This window comes from Malania oleifera, chromosome 2 (genome assembly GCF_029873635.1).
Source record: "Malania oleifera isolate guangnan ecotype guangnan chromosome 2, ASM2987363v1, whole genome shotgun sequence".
In the NCBI taxonomy this organism is placed as follows: Eukaryota; Viridiplantae; Streptophyta; class Magnoliopsida; order Santalales; family Ximeniaceae; genus Malania; species Malania oleifera.
Genome location: NC_080418.1, coordinates 23,582,997 through 23,600,856, shown reverse-complemented (window position 1 = coordinate 23,600,856; position 17,860 = coordinate 23,582,997). Strand labels below are relative to the sequence as shown.

The following is a 17,860-nucleotide window of genomic DNA, read 5'->3' as shown; positions in this document are numbered from 1 at the left end:
TGAAATGTGAGATGTGTGGTATTAATTTTATGATGATATTATTATAAAAAAAATGTGGAAAATGAGCAGGTCGTGACATGCACCACCTTTAAATATATAGGGGAAGCAAAGAGATGGTGGAGATCGGCAAAGTTGGTAGAAGAGTAGCACCCAAGACATGCATCTATTACCTGGAGCCATTTCAAGGAGATTTTCTTTGGCGGATACTTCCTTGTTGCTACCTGAGAGGCGAAGGCAAATGACTTCTTGCATCTGACCCAGGGGAACATGACTGTGCAACAGTATGTGGCCAGGTTTGTGGAGCTATCTCGTTTCACTTCGCATATGGTCCCAGATGAGCTAAAGAAGGCTCGGATGTTTGAGAGAGGTTTGATGCAGGGTATACGCACACAAGTGGTGGCGTTATTGACTCAGAGTTTCTCTGTGCTGTCGGATAGGGCCATGGCAGTCGAGACCAGTATTCAAAAGGGAGAGAGAGCGCAAATCAGAAGAAAAGGCCCTTGCCTCAAGGTTTTCAATCTAGCACCAACTAGGGTTCATGTAGGCGACCTAGTAATTTTACGGGCCAGCAATGGGAGATGGGATCTCGAGCCCCTCAGGGGAATTCGTAGCATTTTACCTGTCCTAGATACCATAAAAGGCATTGCGGCGAGTGTAGGGTTGGATTAGCTAGCTGTTACCAGTGTGGTGGGGCAGGACATCTGTTCCGGGACTATCGTGCAACATTGAACTGCACACCTCCACAATAGTAGTATGAGGGAGGTAACAAGGCACCCCGAGGTGGTCACCAGAAGGGCACTGCCCAAGCGCAGGTGTATTCTATGACTCCGGGTGACACTGAGCATGCAGGAGATGTAGTTAAAGGTAACATTTATATGCTTTCAAATAAAGCTATTGTGCTGTTCGATTTAGGTGCGATGCACTCTTTTATGTCTTGGGGATTTATTAAACTGTTCCGGGTAGAAACACAACTGTTAGTTGCCGAGTTAGCTGTGATCACACCGACAGGGTCAATGGTGGTGTGTAACAAGGTGATCAGGGATCAACCAGTGGAGATTCAGGGGGAGAGGCTACCTACTAGTCTAATCGTTTTCGATATGCATGGATTCGACATTATTTTGGGGATGAATTGGCAAGCATCTAGCTATGCGAGTATTAATTGCCACAGAAAGGAGGTAGTATTCATACCACCAGGGGAGCAAGTGTTTAAATTCATAGGGTCGTGTGTTCGATCTGCACCATAGATCCTTCAGCGATGTAGGCAAGGAGACTACTTCGAGAGGGTTGCCAGGGATATCTTGCATTTGTAAAAGAAGCACCAAAGGAAGGACTGGAGCTGGAGGATATCCCAGTGATAAGGGAGTTTTTAGATGTGTTTCCTAAGGACTTACCGAGATTACCTTTAGATTGTGAGGTGAAATTACCCATTGAGTTAACTCTAGGGACAGTGCCAATTTCTAAAGCTCCATACCAAATGACTCCGGATGAACTAAAGGAGCTAAAGGAGTAGCTACAAGAACTTCTGGACAAATGTTTTATTAGATCGAGTGTATCATCCTGAGGAGTGCTGGTGTTGTTCGTAAAGAAGAATGATGGGTCGATGAGGATGTGCATCGACTATAGGGAGATTAATAAGGTGATAGTAAAGAATAAGTACTAGTTACCTCATATCGACGACCTGTTTGACCAGTAGAAGGGAACTTAGGTTTTCTCTAATATCGATCTGGGATCCAGGTATCATCAGTTGAAGGTGAAATCAAAGGATGTATTGAAGATAGCTTTCCGAGCTCGATATGGCCATTACGAATTTCTGGTTATGCCATTCGGTTTGACGAATGCGCCTGCAGCGTTCGTGGACTTAATGAATAGGGTGTTCTACGAGTACTTAGATCAATTCATGGTGGTGTTCATTGATGACATCATGATCTATTCGAGGAGTCCTATAGAGCATGAATCTTATTTGAGGCTAGTACTTCAGGTACTCAGAGAGAAGAAGTTATTTGCTAAATTTAAGAAATGCGAGTTCCTACTATAACAAGTTGCATTTATGGGACATGTAGTGTCCAGGGAAGGGATTTTAGTGGACCCGAGCAAAGTATAGGCAGTAGTTGATTGGGTGAGACTGAAGAACTTGCATGAGATTAGAAGTTCATTGGGTTTGGCAGAGTGTTATTGCCGGTTCATCGAAGGTTTCTCCAGGCAATCGGGTCCTCTGACATAGCTTACGAGGAAGAATAGTAAGTTTGAGTGGACTAGGAAGTGTGAGCAGAGTTTTCAGAAATTGAAGCAATGACTAGTCACTGCCCCAGTGTTGACCATTCCATCAAGGGATGATGGTTTTGTGATTTACAGTGATGCATCTCAGAAAGGACTCAGGTGTGTCTTGATGCAGTAGGGAAAGGTTATCGTGTGCTCTTCTCACCAACTTAAGGAGTACGAGAAGAACTATCTTACGCACGACTTAGAGCTGGCAGCAGTAGTTTATGCATTAAAGACCTGGAGGCACTACCTATACGGTGAAAAGTGCGAGATCTTTATGGATCACAAAAGTCTTAAATACTTCTTTACCCATAAGGAAATGAATATGAGGCATAAAAGATGACTTGAGTTGATTAAGGACTATGACTATACCATTAATTACCTTTCCATTAGTTACCACTCAGGAAAGGCAAATGCGGTAACTGATGCTTTGAGTCGGAAGTCGATGGGTGCGTTAGTTTCAGCGATTGTGGCACAACATTAGATTAAAATGGACCTGGAGAGGTTGGGTGTAGAGATAGTGGGCGGGGATACACTGGCAATCATGGCCAATTTGATTATTTGGCCAACCTTACAGGAGAAAATAAAAGCCGCTCAGATGAAAGATGCGGAGTTGATGGAAATTGTGGAGAAAATACGGAGTGAGCAGCAACCAGATTTCAATGTTTCAGCAGATGGAGTTCTCAGATTTCATGCTAGGCTTTGTGTACCTAATGACGCAGAGATTAAAAAGACGATATTGGAGGAGGTTCATCGCTTTCTCTATACTGTTCATCCGGGAAATATGAAAATGTATAGAGATCTACGAGAATCCTTCTGGTGGAGTAACATGAAGAGAGAGATTTCCAGATTCATGGAACAATGTCTGAAATGTTGAAAACTAAGATGTAGTCCCAAGAGCGGGGTGAATTGGTTTTTAAAAATTTTCTTTTAAATCTTTTTAGGAATTCTTAGCTTATTATTGATTCTTCAAACTTTCAGCAAAAGCTTATTTCTCTATTTAACCCACCACCACACAAACATTTAATCATTCAAGTAATCAATCAACCACAATTTTGAAAGAAAACAACCAAACCAAGATTAAAATATACAACACTTTGGGTAATGTAAGAACTTAAGATGGTTGCTTGTTTATATAAGCCCTATGGATATAAATTGGAACCAAGCCTTGTAGTGAATGATAATTTATGCTTGCTATAACGCCCCAACCTGGGTCTGTCAGGGAGCACTATGTCTCTCCTCCTCCACTTAAACCAGACAACAGGGGGCGGGCCTTATCAGACTAATGACTAGCTCCACAAACCAACATGTGTCCTTTTCAGTGTGATTTTGTCCTTACTCACACACTTCCTGAGAAAACTTCCCAGGTGGTCATCCATCCCAAGATTGCTCCAAGCCAAGCACACTTAACTATGAAGTTCTTATGGGAAGACTCCCGAAAAGAAAGGTGCACCTTGTTGATATGGGTAGTAACATATAATCCTTTAAGTCTTTCATTTATGAGGTATCACATTCTTCCCCCACTTACAGAACGCAACGTCCTCATTGCGAACCCACATTTCTAAACCTAGGTAATGTGAATCTCATCACACTTCCGACTGAGTGTTGGCTCTGATACCATTTGTAATGCCCCAACCTGGGTCTACTAGGGAGCACTACGTCTCTCCTCCTCCACCTGGACCAGACAACAAGGGGTGGGCCTTATCAGACTAATGACTGGCCCCACAAACCAACACATGTCCTTTTCAGTGTGTTTTTATCCTCACTCGCACACTTCCTGAGAAAACTTCCCAAGTGATCACCCATCCCAAGATTGCTCCAAGTCAAGCACGCTTAACTATGGAGTTCTTATGGGAAGGCTTCCGAAAAGAAAGGTGCACCTTATTGATATGAGTAGTAACATCTAATCTTTTATGTCTTTCATCCATGGGGTATCACACTTGCTGATATAAAGCTTTGTATTAATGGATTTGCTTCTTCAATATGATGTGCAATATAAGATTCAATACACTTTCCAAAAGCGTAGTCTTTAAATAAAGTTTTAGTTAAAGAGTCTTTGGGGTGTTAACCAAACAACGTACTCTCTTGTGGTTCTGCAAAGTATTGATCAACCAACGTACTCATCTACGGTTTCTGCAAGCCCAAAAACAATTTATACTTCAGTTTACTTAATTTCCAAACTTCGTAGTATAAATGATTAAGAATTTAAATCATCCACGCAATTTATATGTGCTAAAAATAAAGAGTAAGGGAAAAAGAGAGTGAAACTGGGATTTTTACGAGGTTCGTTTTATACCCAGCCTACGTCCTCGCCATTTACACACTCCTTCAGTAGGTTAGAGCCCGCCTCTCCAAATGATATCCCTTTACTCGGTCACTCCTTCAATTAGGCTAGAGCTCGCCTCTCCAAATGATATACCCTCGTTCGGTCCAATGATTCAACACTCGAACCGTCAATCAATCTACTAAATATATTTGAAACAAGATGTACAAAAATTGCCCCTAAAAGAGCTGATTAGTACAGTTCAAAACTATATATTTCAATGTAATTCACAATATGAAATTCAGATTGAAGCTGTAGAAGTATTTCATCGTATGATTCTTTCAATGGATGAAATAATTAGTAGTTGTAGCACAATATTAGTGAGAGAATCAGCAAGACTTTAGTAAACTTCGTGCCAATTTACAGCAAAAGAGAGTTTTGAGATTTTTAGAACACTTAAGAGAGATTTTGAATGCTAAATTGAATTCTTATATATTGAATCAATATAACTTAGGTGTATTCATAGATATAGAAAAGTATCTAACTTGTTTCCCAAGTTTACTTAGAGTAGGGCCCAAGATTTAAATAAGTTTGAGTCCCAAGCAATTGAAAATTTCAAAATATGTCTGTTATTTTTTTTTAAAAAAAATGTTTCCGCGTGACAGTTGACTGTGAGGACTTTGGCAGTCGGCTGTCATTGTATTTCACATTTAAAATTCACAAACAGTAAGGTGGCAGTTTCCTGTCAACAGGGAGTCAAGTGCCTATCACTGAACAACTTAATTTTTTTTAAAAGACCAGAGGGGTGACAGACGACTGGAAAAACATAGTCAGTCGTCTCAAGTTGCACTGATAGTCGCCTGTCCAGTTCTAGATAGTTGACTGTCATGTTTCTGTCTGTTTATTTAAAATCCTTTAGCATGACAGTTGACTATCCATGTGCAGTCAGTCCCCTATCAACAATTTTTTCTTGTTTTAAAATATTTTTGTTCTCTCTCTTCTTTGCTTATTCAATCTTGGAATATCAATTTTTTTTCCTCTGAAAAATATGTTCCAAGACTTAAAACTAAGGTCTCTAAGTCTCATTTGCCTAATGAGCTTCAAAATGAAAAGTCATACTTGAATCATACTTGAAGTATTTACAAAGTTTGTTCTAAAGACTCATTTGACTCTTCTTTGCTTTAAGTTCTCTTTATAACTGAGCTTCAATGATCCTAAATTTGATGTGAGTTTTCAAGATTTATCTCTCTTGATCTTTCAATATTACTTTAGATTTTGAGCTTCATTGATCTTTGAGCTTTCCATGTTGATCACTTGTGCTTTCATTCTTGAAGCTTTTTCTTTAATATTAATGCTCTCATGATCTTCATGTTTTAATCTATGTCTTAAGCTTGATATAATCATCCTTCTTTGAAGTACAAACTTTCCTTGCATTCAACAATGAGTCTTGAAAAGACATCACTAAACAAAGCATATTTAGTTCTACTTGTTTGTTAGCATAAAAACAGAATGTTAAGCCTTGTAAGGCCAACAATCTCCTCCTTTTTGATGATGACAAACAAGAAGTAAAAATTGGAGTGAGCCTTAAAAAGACTCCCCCTTTTAATAAGCATCATCTTAACAATATTCTCAAGATCAATATTAATTTCAAAAACTCTTTTACAATCATGCTCGTCACTTCATTTAAGTTCAAGTTTATCAATCAATATCAAGTACTTCTTTTCCTTTTGATATATATATATTATGTTCATGCTCAATTTTTTTAATACCATACTCAATTTTTGCTTAAAACTTCTCCCCCTTTGACATTATTCAAGATACTAATTGTTCATTTTATGATACCAATTTAAAATTTAATTCATGATATCAATTTAAAATTTTAACTAATTTATGATACCAATTTATTAATATAGAAACGATCATAATATAAGCAATAAGTCATAACACTCCCCCTGAATTCAATACATTCAGTTTTATTACCAATTATGCTTTTATCATCCCATGTTTCAAAACATTGATTCACATCATATATCAAATATCAATATCATGCCTATATCATCAATGTCATACCATGCTCATAGATATATCATACTTTGTCATGCTCAAAAGACAAATTGAACTTTTAGATTGTAATACCAAGTGAGCTTTTAAATTTTGATATCAATTAAAATATTCATGGATACCAAATTATTTTATAGATACCAAAGCCATTATCACATCATACATAGCTCATGGATACCAATATAACTATTATATCTTTCATAGCTCATAGATATCAATATAAAGAGCAGTAAGTTTATCCATGTGATTCATCAATAGCATGCATGGTCAAGAATTAATCTCATATCAAAATTCATACTTATGCTCAATAATCTCATGCTCAAATTTTTAACATAGTGAGCCATAAATTTTCAATATAAGTCAAGTCACGTCATACACATGTAGCATATAGTATATTGAAAACTAAAGTACTCATGTAATAAGCTCAATTTGATATTTTCTTAATATTTTCTTAAGTTAAGCCTTGTAAAAATCATCCTATGATCTTGGCCAACAATGTTATTTGTGTTTTTATGTGTTTCAATAAACACTTTGAGATTTTCTAGACTTTTTATCCAGGTACCCATACCTTTTTTGGTCCAATAGGTTTCACAAGGGATGTTTCTTTTACTCTCTATATTTGTTTAGTCTTCACACCCTTTCTTTTAAATGGACATTCAAACTTTATGTAAAGACCCAGAAATTTAAAAGGATTAAAATAATTTGAAAATAAATAAATAAATAAATAATAGATAAATAAATAAAAGGAATAATGTGGGAAAAAGAAGAAAAAAAATTAAAAATAAAGAAATTAAATTAAATTAAGATAAATTAAATAATTAAATAATTAGTTATTAAATTAAACATTTTTACATTGGATTTAAAAAAAACTAATTGAAATAAGATATGTATATATATATATATGATAAGTATAAGTTAAAGAGAGATATATATATATATATATATATATATATATATATATATATATAAAGTAAAAGTTAAAGTAAAGAAGAAAGAAGAAAGAAAGAAGAAGAAGAAAGGAGGAGAAGTCAGAAGGCACGCTGCCCCCCCCCCCCCTCTGCAAATTTCTGCTGCGGCCACGCTTACTCCGTCTCCGTCTCTCTCCTTTTCTCAAATTTTCGATGAGTTTGCGGCGGATCAAGAAACAGAAGATGCTGTTGGATTCCTGGTTTCGCTCCCAATATTTCTATTGGAGTAGATTTTTCATGGGAATGGCTTAGGCACTGCTCCTGGGGAAAGGTAATTTTTTCTAATTTTCTCAATTTTGCTATTAATATGCGGTTAAATCGACGATCGAGTACCACCACGTGATCCTAGTCATCGTCGTCATTATTTTGGCGTACGTAATTTTTCAATTGGGGTTTTCTAAACTCCACTCCAAAGTGAAAGTGGGATTTGGAAAATTTGGTAATTTGACTATATTTAAGGGTATAATTATTTATTGGGTATTTAAGAGCCTAGGAAGTATTAAAATAATATTTTATTTAGAATTAATTTAATGAAATTAGGATTTTTGATTCAGGGTCCGGGTGAGCGCCGCATGTCTTTTTCGGGATCCCTATTGGCATAGTTCAAGAAATCAGGTAAGGGAAAAATTTATATATTAAATCAGGTTTTTCATGAATTAAAAATGAATATGTGTTATTTATGTATATATGTTTTTATGTGGGTTTAAAATGCCAACCATGAAATTTATGTTTTTTGAGCCTAGGATTGTCGACATAGTTGTGTATATGTGAAAGTGAACGAATGGAAGTGAAAAGAATTTTTTAATGAATTAAATAAGAAATGAAATGTATTTTGAGCATATAAATGTTAAATGTGGGTTGGCTTATTTTATGAGAAATATGTATGAATTTTACTGTTAAATTGTGTGGCATGAGATTCTACGCAAATATATGTTAAATGTAAGAGATGCAGGCTAAGTAAGTAAAGCAATGAGAATAAAATATGATAAGGACAATGTTGCATGTGTATGTTAAATGCAACCATGTAAAGGTACAACAGCTGAAAGCTGGGTTAGCAGATTCTAGCGCATTTCTATGTGGACTAACTGTAGCAGATTCTAACGCATTTCTATGTAGACTAACAAATGACGGCTAAAGAGTGACTGTAGTACAAAGGAATGAAATGAAAATGTTATGAAATGAAATGACAATGAATGATAATGCAATGAAATGAAATGTGAAATGTGAATGATACAAATGGGAAAGAGTTACTTAAAGTGAAACGCAAGGAAATGTTAAGTTATGAACATGAAATAATGTGAATGATTGAATAACGATGGAAATAATGATGTATTATGATATTAGAACTATCTATGTATGTAAACATGTTACAATTGCGTGAGGCGTACCTTTTGCCTGAGGACTTGCTGGGTAAGGCGAGTACACTAGTAGTTATAGATGTAGCAGTAGCCGCATAACGTACTAGGACAGAGGGAACCTACTTGTATGGGCGGGTAGATTTTCCCATCCTTAGGGTCTTTACCGATAAACTTCTGTATGAACCGCGTGAGTACGAGATCAGTTTATCACTTGAGGGCTTACTGAGTAAGATGAGTACCCTGGTATGCTTTAGCTGTGACCTTTGGGTTGCCTTAATATCAGAGCAGAGGGGTGCTACTTGTATGGGCGGGTAATCACCTCTATCCTCGGGTAATTTTATAGGGTAAACATTTGCATGTGTTTGATTAGGTTCAGGGAATGATTTTAGAACTTATGTTAACGATTTTCAAATGTTAATTAATATGTCATATATAAACTCATATTGGCCACACACTGTTTTAATATATTGTTTCTTCCCTTACTGAGATGTGTCTCACCCGAATATAAATGAATGTTTCTTTTTCAGGATTTTCTCAACATCGAGCTTTGAGAGCTCGAGGTTTTTATAACATTATTGAGAAGTATTAAAAGAAAAAAAAGGTATATTTCTATGTTAATTTTGGGATGTATAAAATTTATGTTTTATGTCTTTATGTTATAAGTCAGTTATGAAAGGAATGTTTATGAACATACTGAAATGTTTTGGAGATGTATGTATTTTTGGAAATGGATATGGATGGTTGTGAAACATACTGGTATTTGTGGATAATATTTTGGAGACATGTATATATTTGAATACAAGTTAAAATTAGTAAACTTTGGTATTATGTTATATGAAGATTATGGTTATGTTTTTCACTGCGTATATTATGGATTATGGATTATGGATTATCAGGATTTTATCAGGTGTAACGCACCGGACTTGGGTTTAAGGGTTCGGGGCGTCACACTTTATATGTCTATTTTTATTATATTGATAGCATATGGTGTTAGTGTAGGCATTAGAAGATGTGCTAGCATAATCTTTGGATGCCTTTGAAAAATAACCCATGTAAAAATTCTTTTTCTTTTTATTTTCAACCTTATTAAATCCAATGCCTTCTTTGTTTAAGGTCATCATTTCCGAGCCTATCATTTTGTCAAAGTTTTCCTTTCCTTTTGTGATTTCTCTAATTCTTGAGATAATTTTCTGATTTTATCCTTTAATTCAGAAATATATATATCTTTCTCATATTGCATAGAGGATAGGGATCGAAGGTCTTCTATCATCTTTTCATTCATGCTTTCTAATTTCTTGATTTTCAAGTCTTTTTCTTTTTCAGCAAGATTTTTAGCTTCTAATTCTTTTATTGTAACTTCATACTTATTTTCTATTTCCTTGAGTTTTGAATCTTTATTATTTTCAGCAATCTTAATTGATTCTAGATCTTTCATCATTTCATCATTCTTATTTTTCAATGATGTGTTTTGTTTAGTTACTTTGATTAACATCTTATGGACTTTGAATAAATCATTTTGTAATTCATCATAAAATGACATACACTCATCATTGGATTCATTTGATGAATCACTACAAGAATTATTTAAGGATTTGGATGAGGAGCTTTCCTCATTGTCCCAAGCCATAAAACAAGTATAAGCAACCTCTTGGTCACTTGATTCATATTCCGAACTACTTGTACTCATGTTATCCCAAGTAATGGCTTTCATGGCCCTTTTGTTTTTCTTCTTAGACTCTTTCTTTAGTAGTGGACATTCCGATTTTATATGTCCAGCTTTGTTGTAATTATAACATGTGGGGGTTTTATTTTTGGATTTCTTTTTGCTAATTTCTTCTTCTTCTGATTCGAAATCTTGGTTTTTTCTTTTGACTTTGTTTTTCCTTCTAAGGATTTTTGCAAGTTTCTTAGATATGAAGGCTAGTTCATTTTCATCCATTTCTTATTCACTTCTAGAGTTCTCTTTTGAGACTTTGAAGGCTATTGATTCTTGGGCTTTGGTTTTTCCACTCCTTTCATTCATGGCCATTTCGTATGTGAGTAAAGAACCTATTAGCTCATCTAAGGAGGTGTTTTTCAAGTTTCTTTCTTCCATTATGGCAGTGGCTTTTGGTTCCCATATAGATGACAGCCCTCTAAGAATTTTTCTTATCATCTCATAGGTAGTGTAGGTTTTTCCTAAAACATTTAGGGAATTTATTATGTGAACGAACCTAGTGTACATGCTATTTGTAGATTCATTTGGATTCATCTTAAAGGCTTCATATTCACTTGTAAGCATATCAATCCTATTATCCCTAACATCTATAGTGCCTTCGTAAGTAACTTCTAGTTTGTCCTATATTTACTTAGCCGAATTGCAAGTCATTACTCTATTAAATTCATTAGCATCTAAGGCACAATACAAGGCATTTATGGCACTTGAGTTTATTTGAAGCATTTTGTAATCTATATCGGTAAAGTCATTTTTCTCTTTAGGAATTTTTTTTCCATCTACTATTTTTGTAGGAATTCTATCTCATTCCATAACAACTTCCCATGCTTTCCAATCCATATGTTGAAGATAGATTTGCATTCGTTTGTTTTTTCCAAAAAGTGTAGTTATGTCCATAAAAGATAGGAGACCTAATTGAATATTGTCCCTCTCCAGAGGGAGCTACGCCTATGTGAGCCATTAAGATTTTTTATAGCTACTAATTAAGATTTATTATAACCCCGCTCTGATACCAATTGAAAACTAAGATGTAGTTCCAAAAGGGGGGGAGGGTGAATTGGTTTTTAAAAATATTCTTTTAAATCTTTTTAGGAATTCTTAGCTTATTGTTGATTCTTCAAACTTTCGGCAAAAACTTATTTCTCTATTTAATCCACAACCACACAAACATTCAATCATTCAAGTAATCAATCAACCAAACCAATCAACCACAATTTTGAAAGCAAACAAGCAAACCAAGATTAAAATATACAGCACTTTGGGTAATGTAAGAACTTAAGATGGTTGTTTGTTTATATAAGCTCTATGGATATAAATTTGAACCAAGCCCTGTAGTGAATGATAATTTATGCTTGCTGATATAAAGCCCTGTATTAATGGATTTGCTTCTTCAATATGATGTGCAATATAAAATCCAACACTCTTTCCAAAAGCCTTGTCTTTAAATAAACTTTTAGTTAAAGAGTCTTTGGGGTGTTGATCAAACAATGTACTCCCTTGTGGTTTCCGCAAAATATTGATCAACCAACGTATTCCCTTTCGGTTTCCGCAAACCCAAAAATAATTTATACTTAAGTTTACTTAATTTCCAAACTTCATTGTTGGAATTGGTGTAATTCCAAGAGGGGGGTGAATTCGGTTTTAAAAACTTTTCGGCTAATTTAAACGTTTCACCGATTCACCACATATCATATCTCATTCAACATATATACATGTGTGTAAAATGATTTTAACACTGAAAGCAAACATACACGTATGCAGTATATCTTATTTAAATTAAATGCGTGTATGCAAATAATTAAGACATTAAACAATCATTCATACATATGCTGAAATTTAAGTGCAGGAATTTAAATAAGATATAGAGAGACACAAGATTTGTTATCGAGGTTCCGCCAAATCGGCCTACATCCCCGCCTTGGGCATACTTCCCAAGGATGCCACTATACCTGCTCACTTAATCGGGCGGAGTAAAAGTCTTTTACATCCTCTCCTTACGGGGCGAGGAAAACCCCAACTCAATTACTAGGTTGAGCCGAACTAGTCTCACTTATGGGGCTGAGACACCCTAGTACTCCCTAGTTTAATTAACGGGCTGAACCCAACCAGTACATTAAAACCAATTTTGTACATGAAAATGCTTATGAAAAATTCAAGCAGAAATGTACACAATAAGCTCAATAAAAATATGCATTCCAATGATATGAAATAATGCTCAGGGTAGTAAGGGTGCTTAACTATATTTAAACCCTAATAAAAAGTTTTCTCCAAAAATATATTTCAATAATAATATAGGAGAACCTAGGGTTTTGCTCTTTCAATGATTTTTGCACAAATAGAATATATATGAAAAATGAGTATTATGGTCTCCAACAAAGATTTATGCAAATTAGAAATACTTGGAGAATCTAGGAGTTAGGCTTAATAAAATATTTGTGCAATAAATAAATTCTCCCAAAAATATTTATCATGAAAATAATGAGGAGAAACCAAAGCTATACTCTCAAAAAGATTTTCAAGAATAAAGAATAAGTGAGAGTAAGCATATAAAAGTAAATGCCCAAAAATAAATATACTCTTTTCAAGAGTAATTTTGAAATGAAAGAGTGGAAGAGAGTTGGAGAGTTTTGTATAAAAAATTTGGCCTCAAAAGAATGATTTAAACAATAAAAAACATTTTGAGGGAACTTTGATTAACAATGGATTAGAGAGAAAATTTGGGTTAATCAAAGTTGCTAATCTGGAGTTATGAGGGGGTATTTATAGATTTTCAACAAATTTGACCATTAAGGGACACGCTCAGTATTTTGAAAAGTTTAATTAAATTTTATTGACGTTTTAATGCATTAAAAAAATTCCAACCCGAGAGCTCCGGTCGACCACTTTTGTGGTTCGGTCGATCGTGGAGCCAAGTTCAGTCGACTTGGGAAATTTTGAACTAAGAGTTCGGTCGATCGGACTTAGTGTCCTAAGGGAAATTTTCCATTTTAGCGCGGTTCGGTTGACAAGGAGATTTTGAACTATGAAGTTCGGTCGACCAAGACGTTGGGGCATCTCCCGAGAACCTTCGGTCGACTAGAGCGTTGACGTTCATTTTCTAGTCGGTCGACCGAAGAGTCAATGTGTTGACCTAGGGAAGTTCGGTCAACTAGGGCTTGTATATATTCTTCTGGTCGGTCGACTGAGCGGTCAAAACGTTGACCCGGTGGGAGTTCGATCGACCGAGTAACTCAGTGTAACTGAGTTCGGTTGACCAAACATGCCATACTTGGACATTTCGATCATTTTTCTCTTATAAAAATTTTCCTATTCATATGATAATTAATGCTAAAACTATAGGGCATATTTTTATGAAGTATAGGGAGTCCTAAGGTCAGTTTAAGGCCTTTGAGAAATAACCCTAAGATCATTTGGTCCCTATGGTCATTCTATGGTCATCTGAGCGTTTGAAACATATCATGCAGATGCATGCATTATTACAGACCAAAGATAAAAATTAAATGCAATACAAATAAAACACAAATGTCTTCTTTTTTCTTCTTTACTCTTTAATTCTATGGAATACGCCAGATATGAACTTTATGTTCCTTCAGGTTTCCATGTCCTTTACCTCATGTGTGTGTTGAATTATGAGCCTGTTCAAAAACACTAAATGCATACATGAGATACTTGTACTTTGTCAGCATCAAAATAAGGATCGGACTTAAAAAGTAAACATTCGTAGTATAAATAATTAAGAATTTAAATCATCCACGCAATTTATATGTGCTGAAAATAAAGAGTAAGGGAAAGAAAGAGTGAAATCGGGATTTTTACGAGGTTCGGCTTATACCCAGCCTACGTCCTCGCCTTTGGCAAACTACCAAAGGATTACTAAAATTAGTTTCTTTGCCGGGTGGAACAACACCATTTACACACTCCTTTAGTAGGCTAGAGCTCGTCTCTCCAAGTGATATCTCCTCACTTGGTCACTCCTTCAATTAGGCTAGAGCCTGCCTTTTCAAACAATATATTGTTGTTCGGTCCAATGATTCAACACTCGAACCATCAATAAATTTGCTAAAAAGATTTGAAACAAGATGTACAAGAATTGCTCCTAAAAGAGCTGATTAGTACAGTTCAAAATTATATACTTCAATGTAATTTACAATATGAAATTCAGATTGAAGCTTTAGAAGTATTTCACCATATGATTCTTTCAATGGATGAAAGAATTAGTAGTTGTAGCACAATATCAGTGAGAGAATCAGCTAGACTTTAGTAAACTTCGTGCCAATTTACAGCAAAAGAGAGCTTTGAGAATTTCAGAACACTTGAGAGAAATTTTGAATGCTGAATTGAATTCTTGTATATTGAATCAATATAACTTGGGTGTATTTATAGATGTAGAAAGGTATCTAACTTTTTCCCCAAGTTTACTTGGAGTAGGGTCCAAGATTTAAATAAGTTTGAGTCCCAAGCAATTGAAAATTTCAAAATATGTCTGTTATTTTTTTTTTAAATTTTTCCGCGTGACAGTCGACTGTGAGGACTCTGGCAGTCGGCTGTTAGTGTATTTTACATATAAAATTCACAAACAGTAAGGTGATAGTTGTCTGTCAACAGGGAGTCAGGCTCCTATCACTGAACAACTCATTTTTTTTTTTTAAAAGATTGGAAGGGTGACAGACAACTGGCAAAACACAGTCAGTTGTCTCAAGTTGCACTGACAGTCGCCTGTCCAGTTCTAGACAGTTGACTGTCATGATTTTGTCTGTTTATTTAAAATCCTTTAATATGGCAGTTGACTGTCCATGTGCAGTCAGTCGCCTATCAACAATTTTTTCTTGTTTTAAAATATTTTTGTTCTCTCTCTTCTTTGCTTATTCAATCTTGGAATATCAAATTTTTTTTTCTTTGAAAAATATGTTCCAAGACTTAAAACTAAGGTCGCTAAGTCTCATTTGCCTAATGAGCTTCAAAATGAAAAGTCATACTTGAAGTACTTACAAAACTTGTTCTAAAGACTCATTTGACTCTTCTTTGCTTTAAGTTCTCTTTATAGTTGAGCTTCAATGATCCTGAAATTGATGTGAGCTTTCAAGATTCATCTCTCTTGATCTTTCAATATTACTTTAGATTATAAACTTCATTGATCTTTGAGCTTTCCATGTTGATCACTTGAGCTTTCATTCTTGAAGCTTTTTCTTTAATATCAATGTTCTCATGATTTTCATCCATGCCTTAAGCTTGATATAATCATCCTTCTTTGAAGTACAAGCTTTCATGAATTCTTTAACCATCATTCATCATTGAGTCTTGAAAAGACATTACTAAACAAAGCATATTTAGTTCTACTTGTTTGTTAGCATCAAAACAGGATGTTAAGCCTTGTAAGGCCAACACATGTCAGCAGGTAAAAGTAGAGCACTAGAGGCCAACTGGACCACTACAGCCACTTGATATCCCTAAGTGGAAGTGGGAGCATATCTCGATGGACTTTGTATCAGGGTTGCCTTCGATAGTGCATGGGCAGAATGCTATCTGAGTTATTGTGGATCGACTGACAAGGACTACGCACTTCGTCCTGCTTAGAGTCAGTTACTTTATGAATAGGCTGGCAGAGCTTTATGTACAAGAAATTGTACGACTCCATGGCGTCCCGATTTCTATTATTTTAGATCAAGATCCATGACTTAATTCTCGGTTCTGGAAGAGTTTGCAGGACGCTTTGGGATCTCAACTCACTTTCAATACCGCGTTTCACCCACAGAGGGATGGGCAGTTCGAGAGGATCATTCAGATTTTAGAGGATATGCTGCGGCGTGTGTGCTAGATTTTGGGGATAGTTGGATTCGGTATCTACTGCTTGTTGAGTTTGCATATAATAACAATTATTAGACCAGTATCGAGATGGCACCATATGAGGCTTTGTATGGTCGCCGGTGCTGATCTCCATTGTAGTGGGATGAGGTAGGTGAGCGAAAAATTTTGGGGCCAAATTTAGTTCAGCAAACCTTTGCAAAGGTTGAGCTTATCAGGGAGAGGATTAAAGCAGCACAGAGTCGACAGAAGAGTTATGCGGATATTCGTCGACGGGAACTAGAGTTCGAGATTGGTGATATGATATTTTTGAGGATTGCTCCGATGAAAGAGGTGATGAGGTTTGGGAAGAAAGACAAGTTAAGTCTTAGGTACATTAGGAAATTTGAGATCCTAGAAAGAATTGGTCCAGTTGCCTATCGAGTGGTGTTACCCCCAGCATTGTATAGGGTTCATAATGTTTTCTACATATCAGTACTAAGGAAGCACATGCCAGATCCTTTGTGATACCTCGTGAAAGAAAGACTTAAAAAGATTAGATGTTACTACCCATATCAACAAGGTGCACCTTTTTTTTTTTTTCAGGAATCTTCGCATAAGAACTCTACGGTTAAGTGTGCTTGGCTTAAAGTAATCTTAGGATGGGTGACCTTCTGGAAAGTTTTCTTAGAAAGTGTGTGAGTGAGGATAAAACACATTGAAAAGGACATGTACTGGTCTGTGGGGCCAGTCATTAGTCTGATAAGGCCCACCCCCTGTTGTCTGATCCAAGTAGAGGAAGAGAGACGTAGTGCTCCCTGAAAAACCCAGGTTGGGGCGTTACATCCTTTGCACATGATAAGTTATGAGCCTTTGGAGATTGGGGATGCTCTAGCATACGAGAAGGTACCAGTTCAGATTCTGGATTGGAAAATATAGGAATTGCATACTAAGGATATATTATTAGTGAAGGTGCTCTGGCGTAATCACGTAGTAGAGGAGGCTTCTTAGGAGTTAAAGACAAAAATATGCTAGAAATACCCACAACTTTTAAGAGAGGTTTAACCCCAGATAGATTAGTAGGCAACATAGGTAAGTGTTAGTTTTATTTGCAGGTTAGGTAAGGTAGGTTTGTTTAGTTTATTAGTTTGTTATGGTTTCTGTATATGGATGGTCTTTGGAAGAGTTTTGTATGATATTGTAATCTTTTGAGACTTTGTGTGTAACAACAATATTCTTCCGTCATAAGTGATGGTAATTAATAAACTTGGGTTGGGGCTGCTATGTGGGTGGCTACCGAATCTTCGGTAGAGATGGATCGTGATTTTAGAAAGTGATTAGTATAAGTTAGCGAATTTCGAGGACGAAATTCTTATAAGGAGGGGAGATTGTAGAAACCCGAACCTAGAAAATAAAAGAAATAAATAAGAAAAGAAGAAATGAAATTTAAAAAGGG

General features: G+C 35.8%; 1 protein-coding gene across 1 annotated transcript; it reads left to right on the top strand.

Annotated features, from left to right (window-relative positions):
• The first annotated feature begins 267 nt into the window (after positions 1-267).
• On the top strand, positions 268-3,224 carry LOC131148086 (uncharacterized). Its single transcript, XM_058097822.1, has 5 exons — positions 268-457; positions 913-1,132; positions 1,735-1,978; positions 2,837-3,007; positions 3,204-3,224. The coding sequence occupies exons 1-5, from the start codon at positions 268-270 to the stop codon at positions 3,222-3,224; spliced, it is 846 nt and encodes a 281-aa protein (XP_057953805.1).
• Positions 3,225-17,860: the final 14,636 nt, after the last annotated feature.